The 27,563-nt window shown below is 37.9% G+C and overlaps 2 protein-coding genes across 4 annotated transcripts; both read left to right on the forward strand.

Annotated features, from left to right (window-relative positions):
- Positions 1-40: 40 nt before the first annotated feature.
- Positions 41-19,317, forward strand: LOC121958064 (nuclear receptor-binding protein-like). Of its 2 annotated transcripts, XM_088079108.1 has the most exons (19): positions 42-199; positions 364-445; positions 1,119-1,489; positions 2,727-2,849; positions 4,787-4,888; positions 5,069-5,158; positions 5,443-5,483; positions 5,614-5,708; positions 6,343-6,426; positions 7,665-7,723; positions 7,809-7,907; positions 8,015-8,147; positions 8,999-9,089; positions 9,957-10,007; positions 11,000-11,135; positions 11,311-11,364; positions 11,533-11,596; positions 16,102-16,157; positions 16,699-19,317. In XM_088079108.1, exons 3-19 carry the CDS (start codon positions 1,253-1,255, stop codon positions 16,756-16,758), a joined length of 1,575 nt encoding a protein of 524 aa, XP_087935234.1. In that variant the 5' UTR covers positions 42-199; positions 364-445; positions 1,119-1,252; the 3' UTR covers positions 16,759-19,317. The 2 variants fall into 2 exon arrangements, with proteins under 2 accessions (XP_087935230.1, XP_087935234.1); XM_088079104.1 differs by lacking the exon at positions 364-445 and having other exon boundaries at positions 41-199.
- A 131-nt stretch (positions 19,318-19,448) lies between these two features.
- On the forward strand, positions 19,449-27,510 carry krtcap3 (keratinocyte associated protein 3). Of its 2 annotated transcripts, none has more exons than XM_042507128.2 (6): positions 19,449-20,200; positions 21,483-21,667; positions 23,062-23,121; positions 23,260-23,457; positions 23,672-23,806; positions 24,375-27,510. In XM_042507128.2, the coding sequence occupies exons 1-6, from the start codon at positions 20,188-20,190 to the stop codon at positions 24,444-24,446; spliced, it is 663 nt and encodes a 220-aa protein (XP_042363062.2). In that variant the 5' UTR covers positions 19,449-20,187; the 3' UTR covers positions 24,447-27,510. The 2 variants fall into 2 exon arrangements, with proteins under 2 accessions (XP_042363062.2, XP_042362991.2); XM_042507057.2 differs by lacking the exon at positions 19,449-20,200 and adding an exon at positions 20,225-20,464.
- The last annotated feature ends 53 nt before the right edge of the window (positions 27,511-27,563 follow it).

Consider the following 27,563-nt stretch of genomic DNA (forward strand, 5'->3'; position numbering starts at 1 on the left):
GCGTTTTTAGTGCGCAACCTCGCGCTCTCCAACAGCTGACCTCCCCGCCCACTCCTGCTCAGACAGAGAGAGACCTGAAACACATCAACACACCTCATGACGAAGTGGCCAGCATTTTGTCTAAAAACTGCTGTTCCTCTGCTTTTTAACAATATGTAACCCGCTGCTTGTTGGTGCGGTGGTAGTTTTCTGTTACGCGGTAAGATTTTTATTGCTACTCAACTTTATGTCTGCTAACCAATGTGTATATTTACCTTTCATTAGCTTGTTAGCCGGGGAAAAGTTAGCAGAGGCTGAACTAGCTAAATTAGCTACAGTAACTTCTCTGATTTGGCTGACTGATGTCTCTGTGTCCCGTAACAGTGATTTGTCTCCGAGTCCACGCTAACAGTAAAGCCTGCGACATAAGTTTGTCTCCAAGTGGGTAATTAAATTAAGTGATAAAGTAAGTCACGACTTCGAAAAAATGATACATGCTAAATGTTACAAACCGTTGTCACATGCCACAAGCGTAACGTTAATTGTACGCCCTAAAGTATGTATCTTTTGTATTTTTCCTGTAAATTGTAAACTAAGCAAGGCAGATAAGAAAATGACTATATACTGTTTAGTACAAGCAAAACACACCATATCCAAATCCTGGAAATCTCCTACCAGACCGAGCTTACAACCCTGGCTTGCAGGTCTGTCGCATTATATTGCCCATGAAAAACTTACACTTATAAGTAAGGCTAAATATTACACCTTTGTGAAGATATGGGGGCGTTTTATGAATTATCTACTAGATGAGAAGGGTGCAGAAGTTTGCTTGTCTTAATGCTTTAATGACACCATAATTGTGTATATTTCCATTTGCTTTTCTCTCTTTTTTATAGTTTGGATCATCAATAATTGTATAGGTAGCAATTTCACTCCCTGATTATTTATTTTAGACTTAAGAAACACTCAATGTGATGTCCTGTCTCAGCAGTTTTATTAAGATGATACCTTGCTATGAATGATCTGTATTGTACCTTAGTTGCTTTTGTTTTTGCTGTACCCCGCAGTATAACAAAATCTAATTGAAATAGTTGTTTTTAAAAAACTTCTAAACCTTTATATATGTCATTTGTTCACAGCCCTCCCTCTTTGAGCTCTAATGTTATCCCGTGCCAGGCCAGAGAGGTAAATGGATGTGTGACAAACAGAGAGAGGAGATTTCAGCTGAGAGGCTTCCTATCACTTGTTGCAGCCCAGGAGCAGTTTTGTCAAGATGTCGGAGGCACAGGAGACAGAGGCTCCAGGTGCAGAGGGGAACCAGTCAGAGTCCACAGCGGGACACATGTCCAGTAATATTCAACAGGTAGAAGCTGGTGCATTTGTGTCGTCGCCTGTAGCCTCTGTACAAGCTCCCTCCACCACAGCAACTGAGGATGAGGATGAGAGTGAAGATGAGTCAGAAATCCTGGAGGAGAGTCCCTGTGGCCGCTGGCAGAAACGCAGAGAGGAGGTAAGTCCACCCAGGATACTGTGCTTGGATGTAGAGTTTCTGTCTTAATTTTAATGTTCTAAATAAAAGGCCTTAAAAGTCAATTAATTAATTTATCCACCTTTTGTTTAATTTTTTTTGTCAAACTGAGTTAAGCTCTTATGCGTTTAAGTCCACAATTCTGATGCTACAAATCTCAAAAGCTAGTCTGTCTTTTTACTTTATATTTGAACCAATCTTTTTGGAAAATATACATTTACCTATCTCGCTCTAATAAACATATTCCTAATCTGCTCTTTTTAACATCTTTTCTTAGAAAAATTATCAAATGAATCAAATCTTTTGTCTTCTTTTTGAAGTACTTTGCATCAAGCGCTTTGATTAGTTGTTAAACATCACAGGAAACAGTAATGTCATGTTCAAATACTTAATCTCTCTGTCACAGCTACACATATAAATGAAAGGGACACATTAAAAACCTTTTCTAAAAATCAGATTTTTCCAGTCAAGATGTTTGAAATGGTTTGGATTACATAAAACCTACCCGCTTATATACCTATATACATAATTGCTATGCTTGGAAGAGGAAAAATATGATTTGTCCAAAAGAAGTCATTACTATGGTTAAAAAATATCCTAGAAGATCTTAAAAAACGTTCACTTTAAGTATCAAACACCTGTAGACACCCTGTGATAGTACCAAGTGAAATGATGTACAAAGTATTAACTGTTTATTTAAGTGAGTTTGTACATTTAAGTGACACTTGTTGGGCCAATATTTTCTAATTTTATCCCACACATCATATCACTTACTTCTAGTTTGAAATAAATGTATGACAGCATAAACAGTCATGTGCGAAAGTTAATTATATATCGGTATCAAGCCAATGAGTCAAAATCTATTTGTCTGCTTTTGTCATCACCCTGTTGAGCCTGTGTGTTATCCTATCAATGGATTTTACTACGGCAAAAAAGGGGATTGCTCCTCACATTTGATCTTTAGCAGATGATCGTGTTCAGTAATTCTTTTCTTAATTTTAGTTTTTCTGATGGGAGCCATTTATAATTAAGATGGTGTGTCTTTATTCCATAATAATTTGCAGCAGGTATGATAAGCACAACTATTTCTTCACCAAGTCAGCTGAAACAGGGCATGTAAAACATGGCAGTAAATGTATGGTTTTCAATAGTTTTGTTTAATTATTTCACTGTTAAAGATATATCCTCATCAGTTGTTTTTTGTTCACTCTTATTGCAGGTGAATCAGCGTAATGTTCCTGGGATAGATGCTGCGTACTTGGCCATGGACACAGAGGAAGGGGTGGAGGTAGTCTGGAATGAAGTCATGATCTCAGAAAGAAAGAACTTCAAACTGCTGGAGGTGAGGCACGCCAGTGTCGCAATGTACCAATAAAACAGTTACAGACACTCACGAAGGTGTGGTCGGGATGATATCAGCTCCAAGTGTAAAGAAGGAAACAGAACACTCTTTTTCCACAGATCTTTTTGTGCCTCAGTGGTTGATGCACACATATAGGACAAAAGTATTTAACATCAATGGGGTAAAATTTCTTTCACTACAATATAGACAAAAAAGTCATTGTAATGAGAATGACACAATGGGAAAAAAAACAGCATCAAGAAATTTAAAAGGTTTTCTGCCCCGCAGATCCATCATCTCACTTTAATTAAAAAAAAAAAAACCCAAACTGACATATGTTAAAGAGCATGAACTTTGACAGTCAATGATGTATTGTGGCTGGTATTTAAAGTAGTGTGATTTAGGGAAATCTAGTAGTGAGGTAGCAAAAACTTTTGTGTCCCAATTGTGTAGGAGAACTGCTATGGCTGAACGTCACTAATGTCCCCAGGCAGTGTTTGACTTTTCCATTCTGGGCCTCTGTAGAAACAAAATGCTAATCTCTGTGGAAGAGGACTTGCTCTGTATGGAGGTAGATAAACATGGCTCATTATAAGATAATGAAAACACAAAGATTCTTATTTTCAGGTGATTATAAGCAAAAAGTAGAAATAGTACTAATAGTTTCCAATAGTAACATAGTTATGAATATTCTATACTATTTCTGCCAAAAAATGCTCCTAAATCTTACACATTGGACTTTAAAATGAGCTTCTTTACAATATGTTTAAGTATCAAGTTATGTCAAAGGAAACTTTTCTTCTTATGTTATTTATTTATTTTTTAAATCCCCTCTTGTCCTTTTATCACAATGTGTTTAAAAGAAGTGAAAAAAGTTTAAGTGACATCTTCTAATATCTTGATTTGTCTGACCAGCAGTTTAAAACCCAATGATATTTATTTTACTATGACATTGCCTAGCTCAAAAGCTACAACAGAAGACCCAGCAGGCTGGCAACTGAAAACAATAACTTATTTCCAAAAATACAAGTTAATTACTACAACATGTAACATCAATAAATCAGTTATAACAGGCATGTATAAGAGAGAGACAGAGACAGAGAGAGAGAGAGACAGAGACAGAGAGAGAACAACTACAGAAGTCCACAGCCCCCGGTGTGACTCTTCTTATATCTCCCTCCAGAGAGGGCCTACAGCAAAAGCATTGACATCTTCCACAAATTTAGTCAGACATAAGTACTAACTATAAATATGAAAAAGACCAACATATTAATCTTTCAAAACTGATCCAGCTCTCTGAGAAACAAATTCACATTAAGAAATAATGAAATTAAACATACAAAACAATATACAGAAAGAGAGAGACTGTCTTTAGTTGCAATTGTGCTTTGGCAACGTATATCAAATGTCATGCCAATAAAGCCTATTGAATATAACATTGGAATGAGAGTGAGAGAGAGAGGCTGCCAAAGTAGGGAGGTATTTATAGCAGTGCACGCACAAGGCCCAGGTGTGGCTCATTCAACCGAAGAACCTCCTTTTAGCTCCTGCAACCCAACCAGACAAGAACCAGCAACAGAGTCTTCTCGGGATTGGGAGGAGGGTTGTCACAGCTGTCATATATGACAAAGAAAAACATTAAATCTTCACACTGGAGAAGCTTTAACAAGATAGTGTCTGACTTTTGCTTAAAAAAAATGCAATCATGTATTTTGTATTTGATTACTTCCATAGTGAGACAACAGTTTGACACCCTTTGGTGTCTAAGAAAATGACCAGAAGGTCATTTTCTTAGACATTACTTTACAGTTTGTTCACATGGATAGTTCTTTAGATATATTACTTAACAGTCTGGCTCAGAAGAGTCAGTGCAAAAGTTAAATGTCTTAATAGTTAGTTATTATTATATAGTATTGTTTGTTTTTCTGTGTGTTTAGGAGAAAGTGAAGGCCGTATTCGATAACCTCATCCATCTGGAACACGCAAACATTGTTAAATTTCATAAGTACTGGGCCGACACGAAGGAGAATCGGGCCAGGGTGAGTCTCAGATCTGGCAAAACATTATTTGGTTGACTTAGAATTGGCTACACAGGCCTATTATTGAATCTTTTGTCTGTTTTTATATTTAAATTAGTCATTTAAAAAATGCACCTTTTTATTTATATTGCCATGATGTTTGCCCAAGACATTTTCCCCTAATTTCTTCTTCTCCCTCAGGTGATTTTCATTACAGAATATATGTCATCGGGAAGCTTGAAGCAGTTTCTAAAGAAAACGAAGAAGAATCACAAAACCATGAATGAAAAGGTAATAGCTGAATGTATTTAAATGTACCACTTTAGAATAATGGCATATGAAAGTCTTGCTGTACATAATGTGTGCATCTTGTGAAAAGTGACACTTTATCACAGCATGGATCAGATGGGCTTTCCAAAGCCAGGACCAATAATTTCGTTAACACAGTAATTCACATTTGGCAGTTGGCAAGAAAAATAAATAATTAGAAAATACACTGTGTAGCAGTTCAGAGTAAAGTTAAATCGCATCATAAGCAGCTAGAAAGTGCTCTGATAAGGTGTGTGGTCCTACAGGCTTGGAAGAGATGGTGCACACAGATCCTGTCTGCTCTCAGGTTGGTTTCACCTTTTCAGGCATCATGTAAAATTCAATATGATCACTCAGAAAAATGCACTCACACAGAAAACAATCCACCCCTTTCTGATAAAGTTTGTATTTGTGGTTGTTTTTCTTCTGTACTGCAGTTATCTTCATTCGTGTGACCCTCCCATCATCCATGGCAACCTGACCTGTGACACCATCTTCATCCAGCACAACGGGCTCATCAAAATCGGATCAGGTATAGAGTTTCGCAGGTTTCGTCCTAGAGGGTTCAGTAGTGGAGCAACACAGTCGCTGATGGAGTCAAATGATACTGAATTATAGATTTAAATGTTAGTGATTATCCATGATTTCACAGTGCCAGTGTTGTTATGTGTGTAAACACACTGCAGTGACTCAAGTCCAGCCACAAAAGCTTCACTACACTTTGTTCACCTCTCGTGCTGTTGTATCTGCTAAAGATCAGCCTCTAACGGTCCACACTGTATTATATTTACTGTGTTAAGGTAATGCTGATGTTATTTTTTTGAAATTCTTTATTTTCTGGGACAGCATTTTATGGTACAAAACATACTGTAATACAGACAGTTCATTTTCCCCTGTTGTTCAGATTAAAAAAAAAAAAGAAGAAATTTAAGAGCTATTAACAATTTGGGCGAGATCATGTGTACATATAAAAGCTCTATAAGACATTTCATAAGGAGACTTGTCGGTAATATTGATGTTCTGTCTTTTTTCCCTGCCTCTTTTTTTCTGCCTTTATCACAAACTTTCTGTCTGTACTTTATCCGTCTGCGTCTGATGTTCCTCACTTCTCTCACTGTTCTCGATCCTACTTCTACATATCTTCTTTTTTCTCTTCTCATCTGCAGTTGCCCCAGACACCATCAACAACAACGTGAAGACGTGTCATGAGGAACAGAAGAACTTGCACTTCTTTGCCCCAGAATATGGAGGTAGACATGACCAAAATGATACTTCATTGTTTTTTCTGTTGGTACTAGTATTGACAGTTTTCTAAAGCTTCAGAGTAAAATGAATGATACAGATATATTACAGAGATGTCATAACGTTGTAAATTTGAAGTGTGTGGTTTCTTACAAAATTACATCATACATTGAAATAACACAGTAGAAGCAGGACATGGTATTGTGCAATTTCTTAGTTTGATGAATATGTTTTTTTAAATATGATTTTCCACAAAACCATTTTTTTTATTGAACTTATTATTGCAGTGACTACATTTACATGCAGAAAATGTCAGATTTTTGCCCTTATTTACGAAAAAGACAGTATTCTTACTAAGCTGTTTCCATGGCTAATGAACATGAATGTTACACTAATATTCCTGTTTATATGCAGCTATGCATTCTATGATTTACATGCCCCGACATGTCTGCTATGTCAAAATATGGGAAAGTGGAATGGCTGGACCTTTTATGCCATTTTGCCTCTTTGTTTTCCACCGATGGCAGACTTGCTCGACCGTGCAAACACAGCCTCCCTCTTTCATTCCTTCAGCCACCCCATTGAAAAGGTCGGCATTTCGACATTTTCACGTATCCAAAAACATGTTGCTATCTGAGTCTTTCACGATGTTTAAATAGAGTTACGTGTCTTCAGAAATGCGTGCTTTCCTTTTGACATGAATTTTTACGCCTGGCTTGCAAATTTTTGGCTAGCTGGACCTTGTATAACGCATCAGTGACAATGAACAAAGCCGATGGTAAACAGCCAATAGGCCGTGTTGCGCAAACAGTGGTATGACGGAGACACATATTCTGAATGTATTGTATTCATTTTGAAAAAATGCTCCAAAAGCAGAATAATACTGAATACAGATATCCCACATATCTGAATCAGAAAATGCTACATTTGGAATAAGGCGTAATTCAGAATATTTAAACGCAATATGCTGTTTGCATGACTCTTATCAGTTTCAGAATGTTAACATATTTGGAATAATAGTGGAATATTAGTATGCATGTAAATGTTTTTTTTAAAGTTGTCTTAACATCAGAGCAAAAGCTTTGTCCAAATAAAATAACCTAAAATTGAGAAAATATCTTATCAGAGAAAAATTAAACAAGACAAAGAAACTGGCCAAGCATTTGATGCCAATTTTTGATACACATTTAGCTCTGTGATATAATATCTGTGCACCTTTTTGTTTTTATTCCCTCTTTCATTGTAGCTGATGATGATGTCACCACAGGTGTAGACATCTACTCATTTGGCATGTGTGCCTTAGAGGTGAGATTGCACCCACGATACGTGATTGAATGGCCTGAGCCCTTTCTTAAAGCAGTATGTTAACACGTGTTTTGGTGTGTTGCAGATGGCACTCTTGGAAATCCAGGGGAACGGAGAGTCCTCTTTTGTTTCGCAGGAGGCCATTAACAATGCCATTCAATTACTAGAGGACCCACTGCAGAGGGTGAGATGAGTGTCTTGAAAGATCATACCAGCTGCGTGTGCATTAACGTGTCCTAGCCTTACGCGACATTTGTCATGAAGTGTGTGACCCAGATTTTGTTTTTGTAGGAGTTAATCCAGAAGTGCCTCGAGTGTGATCCCAGTACGAGGCCGACAGCCAGAGAGCTGCTGTTTAACCAAGCTCTGTTTGAAGTACCGCTGCTAAAACTGCTGGCTGCACACTGTATTGTCAGCCACCACCGTGAGTCTTTAACACAAACATACAAAAGACACAGAATCACAGATTTAGTCACAGATGTTGATTTGCTTTATTCAGGATGAAAATGTTAAGAAGAAGACTGAGTGACTTTAGCTAGAGTCAAAACTCATGAGCTTGCTCATTAGGAAGAGGTTCAGCTCAACCAATATGCATTAAATCTCCACTAATCACAATTTTCTGTTAACAATGGATGGGATTGTTACGCGTAATGTAGAAGGGATCATACTGGCCTCACAGCTACGAGAAGTATGTAGACAAATACGACTAACTGGTTAAGAAAGTCAAATATCCTGCAGGCTTAGAGGGACATTTCACCCCAAAATTAAAAAAAAAAGAAGTTTCCTCTTACCTGTAGTGCTACTAATCAATCTAGACTGTTTTGGTGTGAGTTTCCGTGTCTCTTTCCAGAAATTACGTCTCAGTTACACCAGATAATCCACAGCTGTTGTTAGCAGTTTGTGATAACACTCGTATCACAGCGCAGAAGGAAGCACACATCTACTCATGGATCAGAGGCTTGTGCAGGGGTAAACATTAATGGTGTCCCCCTCGGCTGAGGCTGCAACGTTAGCAAGTTCAGTGGTGCTACGTAGGTGGACTAGCTGTAGATGCACACTTTCTTCTAAGCTTTTGTACGGTTGGCGGGTGTAGTTCAATAGAAAGAAAATAGTTCCTACATAAAACTGCTCACAGCAAGGTCTGTGGATTATCTTGAGTAACTAGGTCGTTTCTGGAAAGAGACATTTCTGTTGACTGCATGTGTAACGGGATGTATCCAGGATTTAACCGTCAGCATGATCTGATCAGTGCTTAATGATTTTAAAATTATTCAGACATGATTCCTGAGAATGCCCTGGAGGAGATTACTAAAAACTTGGACCCCAATCTCGTCATCGCTGAGACGAAAGAGGACGTTCAGCTGAAGTAAGTGCCGGAAGCTGGTACCCTCATTTATTGTTTTTGTGTCAGAGACAAAGACCGCAAATCATAACAGTCGTAATTCAGAAAGAGGTATTCTTTTTCATAGCAACAACACCATTGATATTAGTCTTTTACTTTGAATATGTTTAAAAAGATATTTATTAATCTAATGCAGAGGTGGGAGGAAGTCAACCATGTGAAAGTCACGAGCAAGTCTCAAGTTACTGAAGTGACATTAAAGCGCGTCTAGTTTAGTTTCTGCTTTCAGTTGAGCAAGACATGTCATCGGTCAGGTCTAGCAAGTCATGAAATTCTGCGGATCTGTTGAAACTGTTTAAAAAAAGACACATTCATGTTCCTTTCTTTGTGGGGTTTTTAGTGATGGATGAAGTTGGGTGTTGTGGTGGTCGTTTCACTGGTTTTTGAGCTACAGACCTTGCATGCTGCTTTTTTTAATCACCCAACTGTCATCGATAGCATAATCATTGAATCCAATCCTTGAATTTTATTATATTTTTGGACAAGCCCCTCTATGATAGCTGCCTCATGCGATAGCCTCCTCAGGTCTGCAACGTCCAAGTAGGTTTCCAGATTTGCACTTATTGCACCAGAAATCACCCAATCATTTTTTCAAAACACAAACTCTTAACTTCTGAATATCTAAAAAATGTAAATATTTTGTTAAAACAAGTCAAGTCAAATCTTGTGTCTCATCTTACTGATATCATTTGTTGGTATATGTTCAACATATTGTGTTTTTCATTACTCATATGTAAATCCTCACTGATTTTTTGAGTTTGTTGGTATTTTAAATTTCAGTGATGTGAAGACATCAAACTGTTGTATCTCATTTATTTATTTTTTCTGTAGGCTTTCACAGTTTCCTGCCTTGGAGCTCGATAAATTCCTGGAGGATGTGAGGTAAGAAGCACAACACAGAGAGGCTCGAAGGTTCAACCCATTACGTTATTTGTATCCATGTTTCATGTTTATCAGAAAACAAAATATAAAACTCTGAAGTGATACACAGTTTAATTTGTTAAATATTACACTCAGGTGATGTTGTGATGTAACACTTCAGCATCCAGTCAATAACTGATTTCCAACAAGGGGCTGTGTTGACCAGTTAAAGACTTCTGTGAAGGCTGCCCTTGTGTATTCTCGGTCATGGCTCCTCAGAAATCCCTGCTCGATCCTCCATCCTAGATCCTCAATCCTCAATCTTCAGAGTGCATTTAGGGAATTGGTATGTCCTTTCAACACGGTGGATCTCGATTGGTTTTGCAGGTGAAGTGGTCAAGGATAGAGCAGTTGAGGAGGGATATTGTTGTGAAGCCAGAGTCTGAGCAGGCTCAGATGTACTCTCTGTTTCCTAAAGCCCTTAAGATAAATGCAATCCGTCCACATGGGGGCAGTACAGGACCATCTGAGTATTCATGTGTCTTCAATTAGCTTTCAAAATATGATATAATCAAAATATCATATACCACACTTCTGAAACATTAATCCTGGATTTTCATAGATTTGATACTGAATTGAACAATAAACAAATCACATGCTTTTTGGCCACGTTGCTGTGCAGCCAGTCCAGTATGTCTGTATTTTGCATTTTTTCTCTGGTCATGTTTTAAGACCTCTGTGTATAAGATAAAATCAGGGCCAAAGAACTGAATTCACCAAAAGTGGACCACGAATTGGATACATTGAAAGGAATTCTTAATTTTTGATAGTAGTAATTAACATGTTACTTTGTTGTACACATTTGTAATTTGTAATTAGGGTTATGCAAGTTTTGACTGAATTCAAAGAGAAACAAAGATTTAAAAAAAAAAACACGTTTGGCCCCCTGGCTATCTTTTTCTCACTCTTCTCTCTTTTCCCTTTCACTTTCTCTGCCTTCTTTCTTGGAAAAGGAACGGTATTTATCCATTGACGGCATTCGGTTTGCCCTGTCCTCAGCAACCTCAACAGGAGACTACCAAATCTCCTGTTGTTGTCCCCTTGGTCAAATCTCCCACCCCTGAACCCACAGAGCTCGAGACACGGCGGGTGTGTACTACAGTTTACAATGCATATTACAAAAGGAAGACACAATAGTGACATTTTATTCTTAATTTACATGATCAGTCATTAAAAAAGATGTATACTGTGCATTTGTTTTGCTGTTCTGAACTCTTAGCACTTGTTGTGATTTATCCAGATTCCCATACTTCTTCCTCTGCAGGTCACTCATATGCAGTGTAACATTGAATTTGTCGAGGAGGGGGCAAAATATCATGTAAGTCTCTGCAAAAATATATACAGGTTGATAATTTATTGTTTAATTAATTGAAAATGCAACATAAAGGGTTCGCTCATGGACCATCAACATTATTTTATTCCAACAATTTGTTATTTATCATCCATATGGAAGTGTGAGAATAATTTTGTCTGTCTTTCCCTTTAGCTAACATTACTGCTGAAGCTGGAGGATAAACTGAATAGACATCTAAGCTGTGACATGTTACCTCGTAAGACCACATCTTCTATCACACACTGACTTTTAATCACACTGTGAGCCTCAAGATACAGTCAATAATTTAGTCATCTCAATACTGATGTGTTGAGGAGTTCACAGTCAGATACATTAGAGGTGAGCTGGAGCATTGATTTGAGTACCCCATTAGGTGCTAAACCACAAAATAGGGGCGAATATTTTTAAGTAATAAGGAACAGTCTTCTGCACTTGGAGCAAGCATGTCCAAAATCCTGCTTTGGGGCCAATTGTGGCCTGCGGACTTATTTTAAAGGGTCTTATTAAGCAAGCTCACTTTGCATTTTTTCTGTTCACCTCAAATGGCAGGACTATCATACAGTTTGTAGACTTGCACCAAGAAGGACTTATGCAGGTGGAACTGATGTTTTCATAAATAGATGTTAAACAAGCTAACAAATGCAGCAAACAAGAGTGAAGTTAACAGCGAGCGGTGAAAAGTACAATGCTTTTTCACTGTAAGAGACAACAGTTGGGTTTTGCTCATTTTCATGACGTAAAACATAAAAAAACGTGAAAAAAACATGATGTAAGAAGCAGCTGAACCCCAGGTATTTTTCACATAATCTAATCTGGCCCCCATTCAAAAATGTTAGGACACCCCTGAGTTAGAGGATCATTTGATCTTGTTGGAGGGTGTGTCTTGTGTAGTTGAGATTAGGGCAAGAGAAGAGGCCATTCTTTCAGACGTGTGTTACTTTGTGTCACTTTGTCAGCTTATACAAGCAATTCTACATGTGTCAAAAATATCGCACCAGAAAGCTGGGCTCAGAATATTCCCCAGACCCCTAGACACAAGATACAGGAGACCCACCACTGTTTTTTTTTTCTTTCTTTTTTTTTTAATCAACAAGCTGTTTTTTGATGCTTTCTTTGTGCATTCTGGCACCTTATTTACATTCAAATCACAAAAAGGCCCAGTGCGAATCAATTTCATTTTTCATTTTGAATTAAAAAATGGTCGGTCGGCCATCTGGCACCCTATAGTGAGCCAAATTTGGCTCACGGGTCTTAAGTTGAGTTTCACTGGCATACAGTATTTTCTCTATGGGAGTGGAGAGGGAATGACATATGGTTATACATGTGTGTTTGCATGGGTATTTTGACTTTAATACTCCCAAAGTAGGACATCTGGACAGTTGAGGTTTATTGTTCGGGTTTGGGTTTACAGGAGATTACATTTGACTTTAGGTGATGATAAATGATTGTGTTTTGTCTGTATGAGTTACATAATACCCAAGTCCACTGTACTCTGAGATTTGACCACACACAGTGTTTTAATAGGCCGTACCTCTGCATATGTGTGCACTGAGGCATGCAGGAAAGTGAGAGTGAAATTCCAGAGAGAGCTTGAAACTCGGATGGCGTCACAATATACAGTACACTATGCAAGACTATTTTAGGCAGGGAGACTAACTGTCGCTTATGTGTCACAAAAACCATGCACCTCTATTTTGGACAATTTATTAATTGTTTTTTTTTACATTCTGGAGTTGTTGTTTTTTTATTAGTCATAATTGCTCTCAAAACCCCAGTGGGCATGAGTAGATGTTTCTGAAACATTGTCTTTGAAAACAACAAAAATCCCCCTGACAAATTCTGAATGCTGCACTTACTGAATTATTTTATTTGAAATTGAGGATTTGCATCTCCATGTTGTGCAGATGAGTAGGAAGCAAAGGAAGGCGGATGAGAAAGCAACTGTTGCAGTGGTCATAATAATGTAGGCAGTATGATCCAATGAGCACATGCACTCACAGGTATGGAAGGCATGTGTAACGTTGCAGGCGTGTGGGGAATGCCGGGCCTGTGAAAGGCTGCAGCTGACAGCTGTCACCTCCTGTGTCAAGATCTGACCATCTCTACCCAGGCTTTCATCTCCCTGTCTCTCATTTACTTACTCGCTCGACTTTATCTTCTCTGCTCTTTCTCCCTCCCACAGTTTCTCCCATCTTACGTCTTCTCTTACATACTCGCACCTTAATATCAATAGATCACATACTGTAATGACACATCATAGACACGCCCTGTTCTCTTTGTAAACAGTCCCTCCTGCTGATACGGGGGGATTTTCTTCAAAGCTTTCCTTATCAACACACCAAAGTCCAAAGTAACACTGTGCAGCGTCACTGGCTAACTGAGCCACTTGAATTTCACTCCCCCGACCTTTTGTATGGATTTTCTACAAGAAACTTATACAAATGAAGCTTTTTTTCCCCCTCAAAACTAAGCAGCAACAAATATTGTTGATGATTTTATGTTAAACCACATATTGCAGACAAGCACCAAAGCCTCTCACTCAGCTCCATTATCAGTCCTTTCATCATATGGCTGTGAGCTGCTAGTGTTTTTCTGTTCTTAATGTCAAAGTCTTTGGACACTTCATCTCCACTTGTTTGTCTTGTCCACATTCCTGATATAATTGACAAGCAGGGTTATTAAAAATCGGTAGACCATGACAACTCCTCTGCTCACTGGGCACAAGCAATGTCTCATGTTCAGCGGTAACTAAAATAAAAGTTAACAAACACACTTATAAGATAAATGTTTAAAAAAAAAACACTTGCATGATATACTATCCATATAAAAACAGGTCAGGGGCTGAACAGAGGGTTGTGAATGTTTATACTAAAGTTTTAAGGTTGCAACACAAGTTCTGAAACTTTTTATCTGAGATATTTTGAGCTTGTTTGTTACGAAAGCAAGTAAAAATCCAGCACGTTTCCAAATTTTGTGCAATGTTGCATGTATTTTGTTAAGACTTCTGTTGATGTCCTTTGTATAGTTCACTATACATACTTCACAGTTCAGTTTTCAGTGTACTGACTTATACTTTCACAAAAGGCACTGAGTCCTTCATTTATGCAATGCAAACATTCAGAAGAATAGCACAGTTATAGTTATTTTACATAACAAAAGGTTGTACAGCTCCATTGCGACATGGATTATTGACACTGCTGCTGCTGCTGCTGCTGCTGTAGGAATATTAATCTTTGCCTTTTCTTGAAAGAAGTCATAAAGGTTCAGTGTGTAGGACTTAGGGGGATATATGTGCTTAGATTGAATCTAACGTAATAAGTATGTTTTCTTTAGTTTATAATCATCCCAAAATAAGAATTGTTGTGTTTTTAATACCCTATAAGGAGCCGTTTATTTCTACATAAACGTCCACAGAGATCGCCAACCAAACACTGGCTCTAGATAAGGCCATTTTCACATTTTTCTGTTGAAAGTCCATCTGTTGAAAAAAACACTGATTTGTAACATGAAACTGCTTTATTCAGTGTTTTTAGAGGTTTAAATCACTTGGTCAGTTTGTTTTGGAGAGGAAGAGACCTCTGTGGATAATTCTGCTGAGTTAAAAACCTCCTGAGCGTCTGGATCTTCAGTTATCGCACAAAAAAGCTAGCACGCATTAGCAGGTGCTGGGACGGTGGCCTATCTCTAACATGTCAAACAGCATAGGAGAACAAGTGATTTATATGGTGAAACTGCTTTATTCAGTATTTTTACCGATATCAATCCCCTGGTCTGTTTGTTTTGAAGGGGAGCAGACCTCTGTAGATAATTTGGATCCTTGTAAAAACCTCCTGAATAATGAACACTGAAGGAATTCCAAAACCTGGAAAAGTTTAAGATGGTTGCAAGCTGCACTCCTCACCACTAGATGCCACTAAACCCCCCTAAATCGTATACATTTAATCTTAAACTGTAATCTACTGCGGATTATTAGGTTCAGAAGTTTAAAAGGGGGATAAGCTTTTGATGAACTGGGAGTAAATTGGGTTTTTAGGACAAACACATGGCTCATTAGAACATTTGTAAATATATAAAAAATATTAGCCCAGAAAGAAAGGTTCTCAGCACTCTAAAATTGAGGAGAGGAGAGAAGGTTTATGACTGTCCATTAAATCGTTAAGCCTTTAACAGCAAGTCAAAAGAGGAAAATTTGAAAAGCTTACATGTTTTAACAGATCGTGCCCTATTGAAGACCATGCTGGTTGAAACATGTTGGCTTTTTAATTTTTCTGCCAGATGAGTCCCAGTCTAGATTTTCCGTCCTTTTAAACGGATCGGACATCATCACTTATTTACTCACTGGAACCGACATGGTTTGAATTGGTGTGGCCAAAAGTGCAAACGGAAAAGCCTTCCTAATTTACACTTTGTCCACGGGAATATAAACACGGCACTACCAAAAAAAAAAGGGGGTTCAGAGACTCAAAGAGCAGCAGCAGTACTGCTGTTTAATGGTCTTTAATGTTTTGAAGGTGGGCTGTGGATTTAAAAACTGCATCTGGACCATATTTTCTGAATGTGGTTTTAACCCCTAAGCCTGACCTTTTTTTTTAGCTGTAGATCTGTGCGTTGTAGCACTTGCATAACTCCTTGAGAGATAGTGCATGACTGGTAGAGTTGATGATGATGAAAGTGGTGTTACATGTCTGTGATGTATGTTATTAACTGTGCTGTGTGTTTCAGATGAGACTGTTCAAGAGATGGCTGAAGAGTTGGTGCAGCTGGGCTTAATCAGTGAGGTAGGTGTTATGTGTGTTTAAGAGAGATTCGTGTGTGTGTGTGTGTGTGTGTGTGTGTGTGTGTGTGTGTGTGTGTGTGTGTGTTAAGCTGCAGGCAAAGGTGTGTGGGTGATACTGTAGGTGAGCTATTTTCTGCTTTTTCTGCACCAAAGTCAGTGAAAATGCTGTTGACTTTAAAAGGCGAGGTGACTACTCTCCTACATACCCTCCGACACAAACACACCTTCCCCTATAAGAGCCTAACGTTACAGCTGCACATTCACTGCTGCTACATATGGACTCTTGTGCCCACTCTCTCACCAACCCACGTTAATGTTATACAGTCGCTTCATCTCTCCGTGGGCGAGAGTTTACGTAGGTTTTTTTCTTAATGAGTTGCTTCTCGTCATGGATTTTATGGATACTTAAAGCAGTTTTACACCTCGTCTGTTGTACTGACTTACATATGTTTGTCTGTGTGTCTTACAGCTTTAATGATGGGCTGTGTCTGTGTTATCTGTTATGTCCTGGTTTTCTGAAAATGTTTGTGTTCTCTTCACAGGTGGACCAAAGCAAAATAGCCTCTTTACTAGAAGAATCATTTAGCCAAGCTCTTCACTAGCAACGGTTTCCTCGACTTTGTTACTTTTTTCATCCTAATCAAGCTCTCTGTTACATGTTGTTTTTGTGGACTATATTTAATGATTTTTTTAAATGTCTTTTCTACTAAGCTTTAGACGGTACTGTTACCAAAAGGGAGGGATTCTTCCTCCACATCAGGCTTTAAACTTCCAAAAAACGCACAAAACCTTTGTCATAAAGCCAATTTTAGAGTCCTGGTGACTCCAAAGTTCACTATTTTATTGTAAAAGTCAAATCATGCACATATATGTGCGGTCATTCTTTTGAATGCATTGGCTGTTTAGTTCAAATAAAAGGTAAACCTCAATAATGCTGCAACAGAGACTTGATCGTGACAGTGCTGACTTGATTACAACTTTACCGTTAAAACCCCTTTTAGCTCAAAACACTGTTTTATTTCACTGTGAGGTGTTTACATAATGAATAGCCCGGCTTGTTTGCGTCAGGATGAGACGGTCTAAAACATCTTCAAGGTTGATTCAGACCTTTATTAGAGTCACAACACACACTTAACTCACCTCTTGCTGTAGTTGTACCTCAAATTTTAGTGATTGGATCCACTTTTGTTGACTGAAACTATATCTTTTGTAGGGATGACTGGAAGAATTTTTATCCAAAGATGATTTTTCAAAATAAGCCAAACCATTCTTTCTGGATTCTAATTTTACAAATTTGACTTCCGTTTTTTTGCCTTTTATGAACATGAGCTTTAGATATATGAACATCCCGGGCTCTTTGGCTCACCTATCTGATTAAATTTATGTTAGTTTGAAAACAGGATGGCAGAAATGAAACTTTCTCCGTTGACTTCATAATAGACAAATACCAAACGGATATTTATATCATGATGCCAACTCTCTCTTAATAATGGTTACTTTGAGGTACTGTGAACTCAGTGTTACTGAATTTCCATTTGTGTTTGTTTTTATATATTGTTGTATTGTTTGCCTTATGCTGGACCTACGCACATGTCTTAAAGTCCTCTTTTCTCTGTTTATTTTTATCACTTTATTCATAGTTTTACCATTTGCTGCTTGTTGGGTTCACACATGCTACTCTACCTGTAAAATTAATTCATGTGGGACTTGTGTTCTGAACTCGGCTGCCATATGCTGTTGAAAGAGGACCTGGCCTTTAATGATTCATCTTTTATTTATGTTAAAAACAGTGTATAGTATGTATTTTCTCTACTTATTTCCCTTTTCTTTACTGTGACTTTGCACAGAGACCACACTGTTGAGAGTCTGAGCCAACTCACAACTTCTCTTGTTTCTGCTTCTGTTGTTTTCAACTGGGACCCAGCGGGTTGACATTATACTTCACAGAGTGCACATGCTCTTGAATACAAAACATTACATCATGCATGTCTTGTCTAGACTTGTACTTGACATCAGAGAGTTGCCTTTGGCCTTTTAGTGACATTTTGACTCAACTCTTCATGGACTACTTTTGCTGCTGTGTCTGAAAGCTCATACAGTTCAAGACCTTAAAGGTATACTGTGCAGGATCGTTGCTTACTGTTTGTAAACACACTTGCCAGTGAAAGGAAAAAGTAAAGTAAAAGCCAAACCCAGATTAACTTTTGTTTGGCATTTCACCTGGCCATATTTGCTATTTTTTGGCGCTATGTCTCTTGGATGTTGCTTATGGTCTGTCACCTGTTGGTTACCTTTTATAAAGCCCTGACCTCACCTGACTGCTGTGGGGGTACACGCCCATAAACCTCCCAAACACCAAAAATGAATAAATACAGGCAGAGGGCAGAGTCTCTGCAGATAAATATACCGCCACACGCATTTAGAGGATCATAAGTGATGATTGAGAATGATTACTTTTTAGGAGTCTTTGCATTTTTTATTGTAAGAAAGTCCTGCATGGTGTACCTTTAAAGAGGCAGTTAGATTTCAAAGAAAATGTAACACTCAGTATGCCTAGAAAAAGACAACAACTGTTACAATGTTATTAGATACGATGTCTAACCATTTTTCTGGCATTTTATTGAGATTATACCACAGAGATTATGTGTTTTATAATCACAGTACCAGTTTAATTAAAGGCTGCCATATGAGCTTGCAGACAGTCGCCTCACCAGTAGATCATAGTAATCCATTCATCGCCACTCATATTTCTATATTTTTTACTTACTTTTCTTCTCTTTGTATGTGCATTTGTGAACTATATTCCAAAGACATGTTTTAAAATCAGCCAGGAGAATGTAAGCACACCGCTTCTAGTATAGAGGAGTGGTAAAAACCAACCAATGTGATCACCAGTGCAACTTTACATGTACATACTTTATCTCTCTCTCTGACTCTCTGTACTATCTTTAATACCCAAATTATTGGTGGTCTTAAAACTTGTTATTAAATAATCACACAAGGTGGGCAGCCTGAGTGTTGCTCAAGGATGTGAGCTTTTGGTTATGTTTGCATATTCCATTTTGTAAATGACATCAGCGTCAGTAACTGTGTCTGAGACGTGTATCCCGACAGTCTCTGCAAAGTACGACTATTCTTTCAAATAAATGGGTGAAATGCTTCATTTTGTTACTTTTGGCAGGTCAAAAAGAATCCTTTACTAATTATTATTATTAGTAGTAGTATTTATTTATTTATTTTTGCATGTTGAGAGAATTATACAACAAAGATGCCTGTAGATGTGCAATGATAAGTCAACTAATTGATTGGATTGAAAGAGAAGTAATCAAGTCTTTTGATAACCGATTCATTGCTAAAGCGATCTTTTCAACAAAAATGGCAGAAAGTGCCATTTTCAGAATCTCAGATGCAGAGATTTTTTTTTTTTGGCACACCAAAACCCAAAGCCATAACTGAATTTCAGGAATTTAGTTATGCTGTTGAAGTATTTAATATAACTGCATACTGATATACAGTATTTGATATATATATATGATATATGATATACTTTGGTTTCTTATTTTACTTTTAATATTATTAATGATCTGATATGCAAAGAATTATACTGGTACAGTTAACATTTTGAGTTCTGCATCCTGTTTTAATATGTTATGTATTTGTACATATGTCATTTCCCTTAAAAAGACAAATACACAGCTTTGACGAGAAGGAGTACACTGATTGTAAGACAGAAAACATTTATTAGGTACAATCCTTTTCTTAGAATATAGGGGAGAAATGCCAAAATTGAGCCTTTTCAACAATGAAAATAACAGTTACTTGCAGCCCTATGCTCATAATAAATCTGAAATGACCGCTGCGCCCCTCAGCGTCCAGAGGACAGCCACAGGTAACTCACAGGTGAGTGTTCTGACGTCATACAGGAAGTGGACACAAGGACCTTGGAGTTTCTGCTTTTGTGTTGTCGAACAGTTGCTCGGAAATAACTGTCATTCATTTATTTGAAGGTAAACGTTTAGCCCAGCAGAGGGATGTGCACTTTTGGTGAGTAACTCTCTAATGCCATTTTTAACTTGAAAACCGCCTTGCTTTCGGTAAAAGTAACGTCATTCAGCGTGCGTGTCCGACGCTTGTTTTCCCTCCTCGGGTGTAATTTACCGCAGGCCTGCAGGCAAAATGATCCGGTTTCATTTATAAAAGTTAGCACAGGCCTCTGCGACGTGTTAGTGCGTGTACAGCAGTCATTACTCTGGCTTATGCTTAGAGGAAACGAGCTTCAAACGTTCAAAGAGACTGACGAGAGACGAGGTCAGTAATTTAAACGTTTTTTTTTACTGCTTCCTCACATCTTTGTGACTCTGTACACACACACACACACACTCACTCACTCACTCACTCACACTCTCACTGAGTGCTGCCTTTCTATGCAAATGTGTATCCATTCCTAAGCAGTCAGTGGTAGAAGAATATGTGTTCTAGGTTAAACGACCTACTGTTGATAAATGCATTTATTAGAAACTTGATCTTTTTATATCCTTGATATTTTAACCCTTTGAAATCGGGGCAAATTGTCCTGATTTCGTACAAGAGCAAAAGAAAAAGCCACTGAGCAACCTTATGAGAAATAACCTCAAAAATTAGCATGAAGTTAGTTCAAAAAGGTTCAATAGATTAAAAAACAACAACAAACAAACAAGGAAATGACATGGGCAAAAATAATAATTATTTGATAAATATATAATTATTATAATTAGCTTTCTAGGCATTTTTTTTGTAATTTTTGTTGTATTCTTTTGCAATTTGCAGGACATTTTTTGCCAAATGTTCATTGCCCTTATTACATGTTTTCAAAAGAAGTCAAACCAATTTGCTCAGATGTCAAACTTATGAAAAGCATCTGAATGCAACACAAGAAAACTGATATTGATGCAGTTTTCAAAGGGTTAATGATCAGCAGCCATGCGTATGATGACACCAGATTAATTTGTTGTAATGTTAAATGTTTGTGGGCATATAGCCTAAGATTTGAGTTCCTTTTCTCATACAAGTCACAATTCAGTTGCTTATTTTTTCAATCTGCATTCAACAATATTGTCCAGTGATTATGATTGATTTGGTGCTCATGTAATTTGGCCCTGAAAAAGCCAATATCGGTTGGGTGTTAATCCAGAACGAGGTGAGGTAAGGTAACACAGAATTATAAATCATTTAACCAATCAGTTTCAAACTATAACTCAAGTAATGTTCCAGATATTATTTTTATAAGCTGTATCTAAAAATAATATTTAAGTATTTTTTTGTATTTTTTTTTGTATTTGCTATCCAGATAAGGACAAAGGGCCGAGGAGGCTGATGAAAAAGGGATTGACTCTAATCCTGGTTGGCCATATCAACTTCATCCTTGGAGCTATTGTCCATGGCAATGTCCTCCGCCACATTTCCACACCCAGTCAGCACATCACCACTCAATACACTGTTGCCAACATCATCTCTGTCACCTCTGGCCTGCTGGTGAGTCAAGAATCCAAACATTCATCCTTTATTTCAGTGTCAGACATGCAGCGTGCACCAAGAGGCTTAAGGATTTTCTAACTTTAAAAAGCAAAGCAATCCTGATCTGAACTGTCTATCATGGATTTGATGAGCTTTGTTGTTGAATTGATCACTGTGTTATTCTGTAGTCTGTGAATCAGAGTAACACGTATTGACCTGCAGTAAACAGCAAAAACGATTTGCACTGTTGGCTTCAAAGTGTGTTTTTCTCAGCAACCAGGACTGAACTTGCCTATTACAGAAGCTGGTTTTTCAAGCCAGTTACTAGTTGCTCCAGGGCAGGCTTCATTACATTAAGGTGTCAGATAAACTGGCAGCATCTGATGATGAGATGGTGTTAATGTCAGATGTCTTTGAAATGGACTCCTTACCATGTACTTTATATAGGATGTTACAAGTTTAACAAGTAATATAGTCAGAACATAAAGATTAATTACAAAATATATCTTACAAACACTGCTTTCCATTGGTGCTCTCTTACATCCTGTTATTAGTAAGCCTCACTGTGTTTTCCAGCATACATACTACCATACTATATAGTATGGCAAAAAAAAAAAGACTGAGTATGCCAAATGCAGTGTGCCAAAAATACCAGGATGTTCTACTCCACCTGGTTGGATTTTGCACTGTGTAAGCCATAATGCTTTTCTGGCTATTCTGACCTACAATCCTCTGCACAGCGGCAGATATGTCACATCGACTGAGCTGCAAACAGATGACCGCTGATTAACAGCATATTGACGGCTGAAAGAGGCCACAATGACAGCACAGAAAAGTGACTGATGAATGGTCAAAAGGTAATTATAGGAATATAACTTGTTTAAGTGAACAAAATAAACATAGAGATTACCACAAAACAAAACATGAAAAAAAATAAAATAATGGAGAAATGTATATTTAGGATGATTTAATTAATTTAGAATGTCATAATCCATGATGTATGCATCCATAACTTAAAAGTTAAACTTGCAAAGTAGCAACAGCAGGGCTTATGGAGTAAACCTATGTTTCTGGCGCGTTTTGTTTGATCTCCATGGTAACGGATACATGAGCAAGAGGGTCAAAGTTCAGGGCGTGGTGTTATTAAGTAGTATGTCTCAATTGTGTGCATACTGCATACAACAGTACATATTTTGTAAGGGCAGCTGCTGCACCTATTTAAATTTTTAAAAAAATGATGGGATTTGGAACGCATCTTCATTTCTTCCTTTGTGTCTAAAGTCTTCTTAGCTTGGCACCCAAATAAAAAAATGCAGCCCCACATCCTTGGGGCCAGCCACTATTTATGGCTCATAATTTAATAAACGCCGCTCCAAAGCTGAAACAATCATCTTGTTATTTGAATCTTGCAGAGCATTGCCACTGGGATTATTGCCATTGTTGTGTCAAGGAACCTTCATGTTTTAAAACTGGTGAGATTTTAATTTGTTTTCAGCTACTGATATAATCACTGTAGTCATTCATTGTGTGTCTACTCAATAATTATTCATGTTTATTATTATTCATATTATTCATTCATATTTCATGTAATGTTGTCTCTGTGTCTCCAGCAAATAGGACTTCTCATTGCATCATTTCTGAACGCCCTGCTTTCAGCAGCATGCTGCACTGGGCTCCTCTTTGCCATCAGTATCACTATTGCTCATAATGGTGAGGGTTTGATGACCGGATGCAATGACACAGAGGTGCCCATCAATGCTCGGTCACCTGTCAGTGCCAGATGCCCGTTTGATACAACACGAATCTATGTGAGTCTGTACTTTCCGACAACATTTCCACGTCACTCCATCCTCCTGCACTTTTACCTCAGTTTCTCTACAGGTTGCCCTCTGTCTGACTATTCAAGCACCAACCTTTGAGGCAAAAAAATCTGTAAAAGTGTCACAGGAGAAATGTTCGACCTCATAGTGGTACTTAATTTTGCATTTTTGCTCCTTGTTTCCGTCATCCCCTGTCTCTCAGGATACCACCCTGGCGATGTGGATCCCTTGTGCTTTGTTTTCAGCAGTTGAGGCTGGTCTGTCTGTCTGGTGCTTCATCGTTGGTTTGGCTCTAAGAGGCCTGGCACCCTGTTGTAACAGCTACATCAAAGAGCAGGTGTGTGTGTCTTTGTGGTGGTGGTGGGGGTGGTCTTGGTTGAGGGGTGTGTCTGTCTGAATCTTTGTCTGACTCAGACAGACAGTTTGTCATTCTCTGTTCATGTTATCAAAAGACCATTTAAACCCTGTTGCTCATGGTACAGAAGGAAGCGTGCATCTACTGCTTGCTCACCTAGCAACACCGAGCTAGCTAACATTACAGCTCAGACAAGAAGGATGGCATTAACGCTCTCATCTCGAGCTGCCACGAGCACAAGTTTGCCACTCGTGAGTAGATGCACGCCTCCACGGTGATACAGTTGGCTGCTCACAGCGAGGTCTGCAAATTATATTGAGTAACGGAGTTGTGATTTCTAGAAAGAGACATTGCTGTTGAGTTTTCCATGTGTATTATTTTGGCGCTTTGAGCATGACAAGTCGAATGCCATCTAGTTCCATTATACTGGAGAGAAGGCAAACATCTGTATGGCCGATATCTCCAACACTCTGCAACTCACACCAAAACAATCAAGATTGAGAAATAGCACTACAAGTAAAAGGAAAAACTATATTTTTGATTTTCCCAGTTGGAGGAGGAAGCTGAGGGCGCTCCCCACAGCCAACGCCTGATTGGACAGCGCTTGAACCCTGATGCCTAACAGAGCAGAGAACAGGAAGGACAGCACTCCTTGTAGATAAGCAAAATCCCAAATGGCATTGCTGCACCTGAGACCAGTAGATTTTGCCCTACAGTCAGATAGGTGAGTGTTAATATATGAAATCAGTTTTAAGAAGCTGGACCATGCTTTGCTGTATCATACAGCCACATACCCTGATTCACAGATAAATTACCAAACGGCTCTATTTGTTTTCATTGATAAACCAAACAGTTTATTTAGTGAAGCTGTGAGCTGAATACAGTTGGGTTAAAGCTGTGATTGGTAATGTTTATAAACTTGTATAACTTTTTGTCATATTTACTGAAGCATGACAGATGATCTTTGAAAAAACATGGCAAAAAACTGGTAAATTGACATTACCACACATCAATGAAGGAAACGAGTCTCTAACTGAGCTGTCAATCATGTCAATCACTACACGTGAACTGTGGTCAAACTGTCAAACTCGACGGCGCCGATCAAATATGAATAAAGATAGCTGGAACATGAGAGTTTGTGACCCGGCCAGAGGGTGGTGTTTTTTGTTGTTTTTTTTTTTGGCTCCGCTGTATCCAACATGGGGGCCAGGTCACAAACCTTCTCATTTTACAGCTCAACTGTACACTAATATGCTTCTGAAAACCACTGAGGCGAGAATTGGGCAATGCAGTAACAGAATCTTGATTCATATTTGATCAGTGCTGCCTAGTTTGACAGTTTCACAAAGTTTCATGCAGTTCGCAATATGAAGATGTGATTGGCAGCTGCTCTCAAGACTTCTCAGCTCTGACTGGTTGTTTTCAGTGAGCCACAGTCTACTCTAGCAAATGCCATTGGTGGGAATAGGAGAAGGAGAGGGGACATAATTCTCCTTCATAACTCTATGTGTCATATATGATACTGTGAGTATGTAGTTACAGTTTCAACAAACATGACTAAAGATTATATTTTTTAAAAGTTACTAACTGTAGTTTTAATGTCGGGTCATCTGTACAATTATGAAACCCATAAATGGGAAATTAATTTACAGTGACTCAGCAAAATAACTCACCAAATGTTTCTTTCAGTAGGTGTATTGCAAAGTGCTGATCCTCCTGTGCACATAATAGGACTATGTGTGCATATATGTGTGTGGAAGCTGAATAGAGGTGTAAATGTAGTATTATCAGTATCCATGCATGACTGTTTAGGTTCAAATATACCAGCTATGTCACGTCTTTTAGTAAACCAATGTTTATGAAGGAAATAGGTTTTTATATCTAGTGAAACTTTCTTTGATCATTTATTAAGGTACATTTTTGTTTTTATGAACTCTTGCTTTCAGCAAAACATATTTTATTGTTCTCAAATGTTTTTTATATTTTACCTTTTTGGACAGTTTCTAAAACACAGATTTAATGCCCGCAAATAATGATGTTTAATGCTCACTGCAACTGTGTAATGTCTTTGCTATAAAATATCAAATTATCTTTAGTAGTGTGCAGATTGAGTAATTGGCTTCAAATTGAACTGGACAAGCGCTGACATGTTCATTAGAATTACTACTGTGGCTTAATTGTGCAGGTAAACCATTGACCAGACCACCATTTATGTTTTTGTTTTTGTTTTGTTTTTTTTATTTTTTTTACATTGTGTGCATTTTTATTTAAAAAAATTTCCACTTACTGCATTTTATTTGTCAGCATTGTGCTATAATTGAATAAATTTTATTATGTAAGGTATATAAACTCCCCTGTGATATCCTCAAAAATTATGTTTAATGTTTTACATATATATTTTTTGGTTTTGTTTCTAGTAAGACATATGCAGTGGCAAGATGACAAGAGAATGAGGAAACTGAAATGGCAAATTTTAATTATTTTTTTGGGTGGATCCAGAGTTACAGCAGGTCATCACTTAAACTTCAGATTGCTAAAAGTGTCACCGTGGTATTAAAAGGATGTTTTAGGAAACATTCCCTGAATTAGAAGTAATCTGGATTGCAGCATAGCTATATTTAGATTTAGTGCATTTGTGCATGTCCACTGTACTGTGGGTGATGTCAAGTGGGGTCATGTTAAGAGGTTAAACCAGTATGTGGGGCAGCCGCCTCAGCTGGCAGTGACCCCCCACAACTCAACGTCAGAGAAGATCAGATCAGCGTTGAAACGGTTAATCTAATGCCGTGCTCAATTGTGTGGAACGGAATCATAGCACGCAATGCTAATCCTCAGGCTTCAAGGGATAAATATTGACTTAGTGCTGACTGATACAATCACAACACATCTGTTTGGCCATTTCAGTCAGGATGGCGTTGATGTCACTCAGTAAACTCATATTTGAAATCATGAGATGAATATGAGGTGAGAGTATAGACACAAGCTTATTGTGGTGTCCAAACAAATGATCTGAATTCAAGCAAAGGCGTGTGTTATACTGCAGTGATGTGTTGGCATTTTCAGAAATTATGGCTTTTCTGAAATGTCTGACTTCATTATCAAGTGGTTCTTGCAGAAAATGTTTCCTGTGAAGTAATGGATCTCCCATATCTGAGGTTTTTGCAAAGAGCAGTCCATTTAGGAATGTACCACAATTCATTTTTTTTATTTCAATAATTGACCATCCAGCAAATTACATTAATTTTGATGACTTGGATTGTCAGTGACAAAGTCGGCTTGCATTGATTTCTTGAAACTGACTGACTTTAAACCCTACATTTTATACAAATTGAAAATGTAAATTCAAGGCAGACTTAGAATGCACTTATCAAGCAAATGTTTGGCAAAATGGATAGTCCAAAACTTCTGGTGTTTGCACTGCTGTTTCCAAACAAGAATTTAAGCACTTGAAATAACTTGAGCAGGACAGCTCGATAAAAACAAATCCAGTGTCATTACTCATATTTTCTCCGATTCAGGCTAGCTGTAACCTCTAATATATGTGTGGTGTATCTTGTAACATCTATTGCCTATTCTTTTAAAACTGTACAAATTTGGATGTGCTGTACATGTCATTATTTGCTTTATGGGTTCATAGCAGTATGCATTTAATGTATGATTTTTAATAAAGATTTTTGATAATGTTACCTTTAGATATTTTTGTGATTTTAGTTTTGCCTTTCTACTTTATATTTTGGTT

This window comes from Plectropomus leopardus, chromosome 1 (assembly GCF_026936395.1).
Source record: "Plectropomus leopardus strain MGB_pleo_1.0 chromosome 1, ASM2693639v1, whole genome shotgun sequence".
In the NCBI taxonomy this organism is placed as follows: domain Eukaryota; kingdom Metazoa; phylum Chordata; class Actinopteri; order Perciformes; family Serranidae; genus Plectropomus; species Plectropomus leopardus.

Excerpts from the sequence above, each read along its gene's own strand:
- LOC121958064 (XM_088079104.1), top strand. The coding sequence starts at position 1,253 with ATGTCGGAGGCACAGGAGACAGAGGCTCCAGGTGCAGAGGGGAACCAG. Across the intron at positions 8,148-8,998 it reads CTGTATTGTCAGCCACCACC|ACATGATTCCTGAGAATGCC; the intron begins GTGAGTCTTTAA and ends AAAATTATTCAG. Across the intron at positions 10,008-10,999 it reads AAATTCCTGGAGGATGTGAG|GAACGGTATTTATCCATTGA; the intron begins GTAAGAAGCACA and ends TTCTTGGAAAAG.
- krtcap3 (XM_042507057.2), top strand. The coding sequence starts at position 20,413 with ATGCTTAGAGGAAACGAGCTTCAAACGTTCAAAGAGACTGACGAGAGA. Across the intron at positions 21,668-23,061 it reads CTGTCACCTCTGGCCTGCTG|AGCATTGCCACTGGGATTAT; the intron begins GTGAGTCAAGAA and ends TGAATCTTGCAG. Across the intron at positions 23,807-24,374 it reads ACAGCTACATCAAAGAGCAG|TTGGAGGAGGAAGCTGAGGG; the intron begins GTGTGTGTGTCT and ends TGATTTTCCCAG.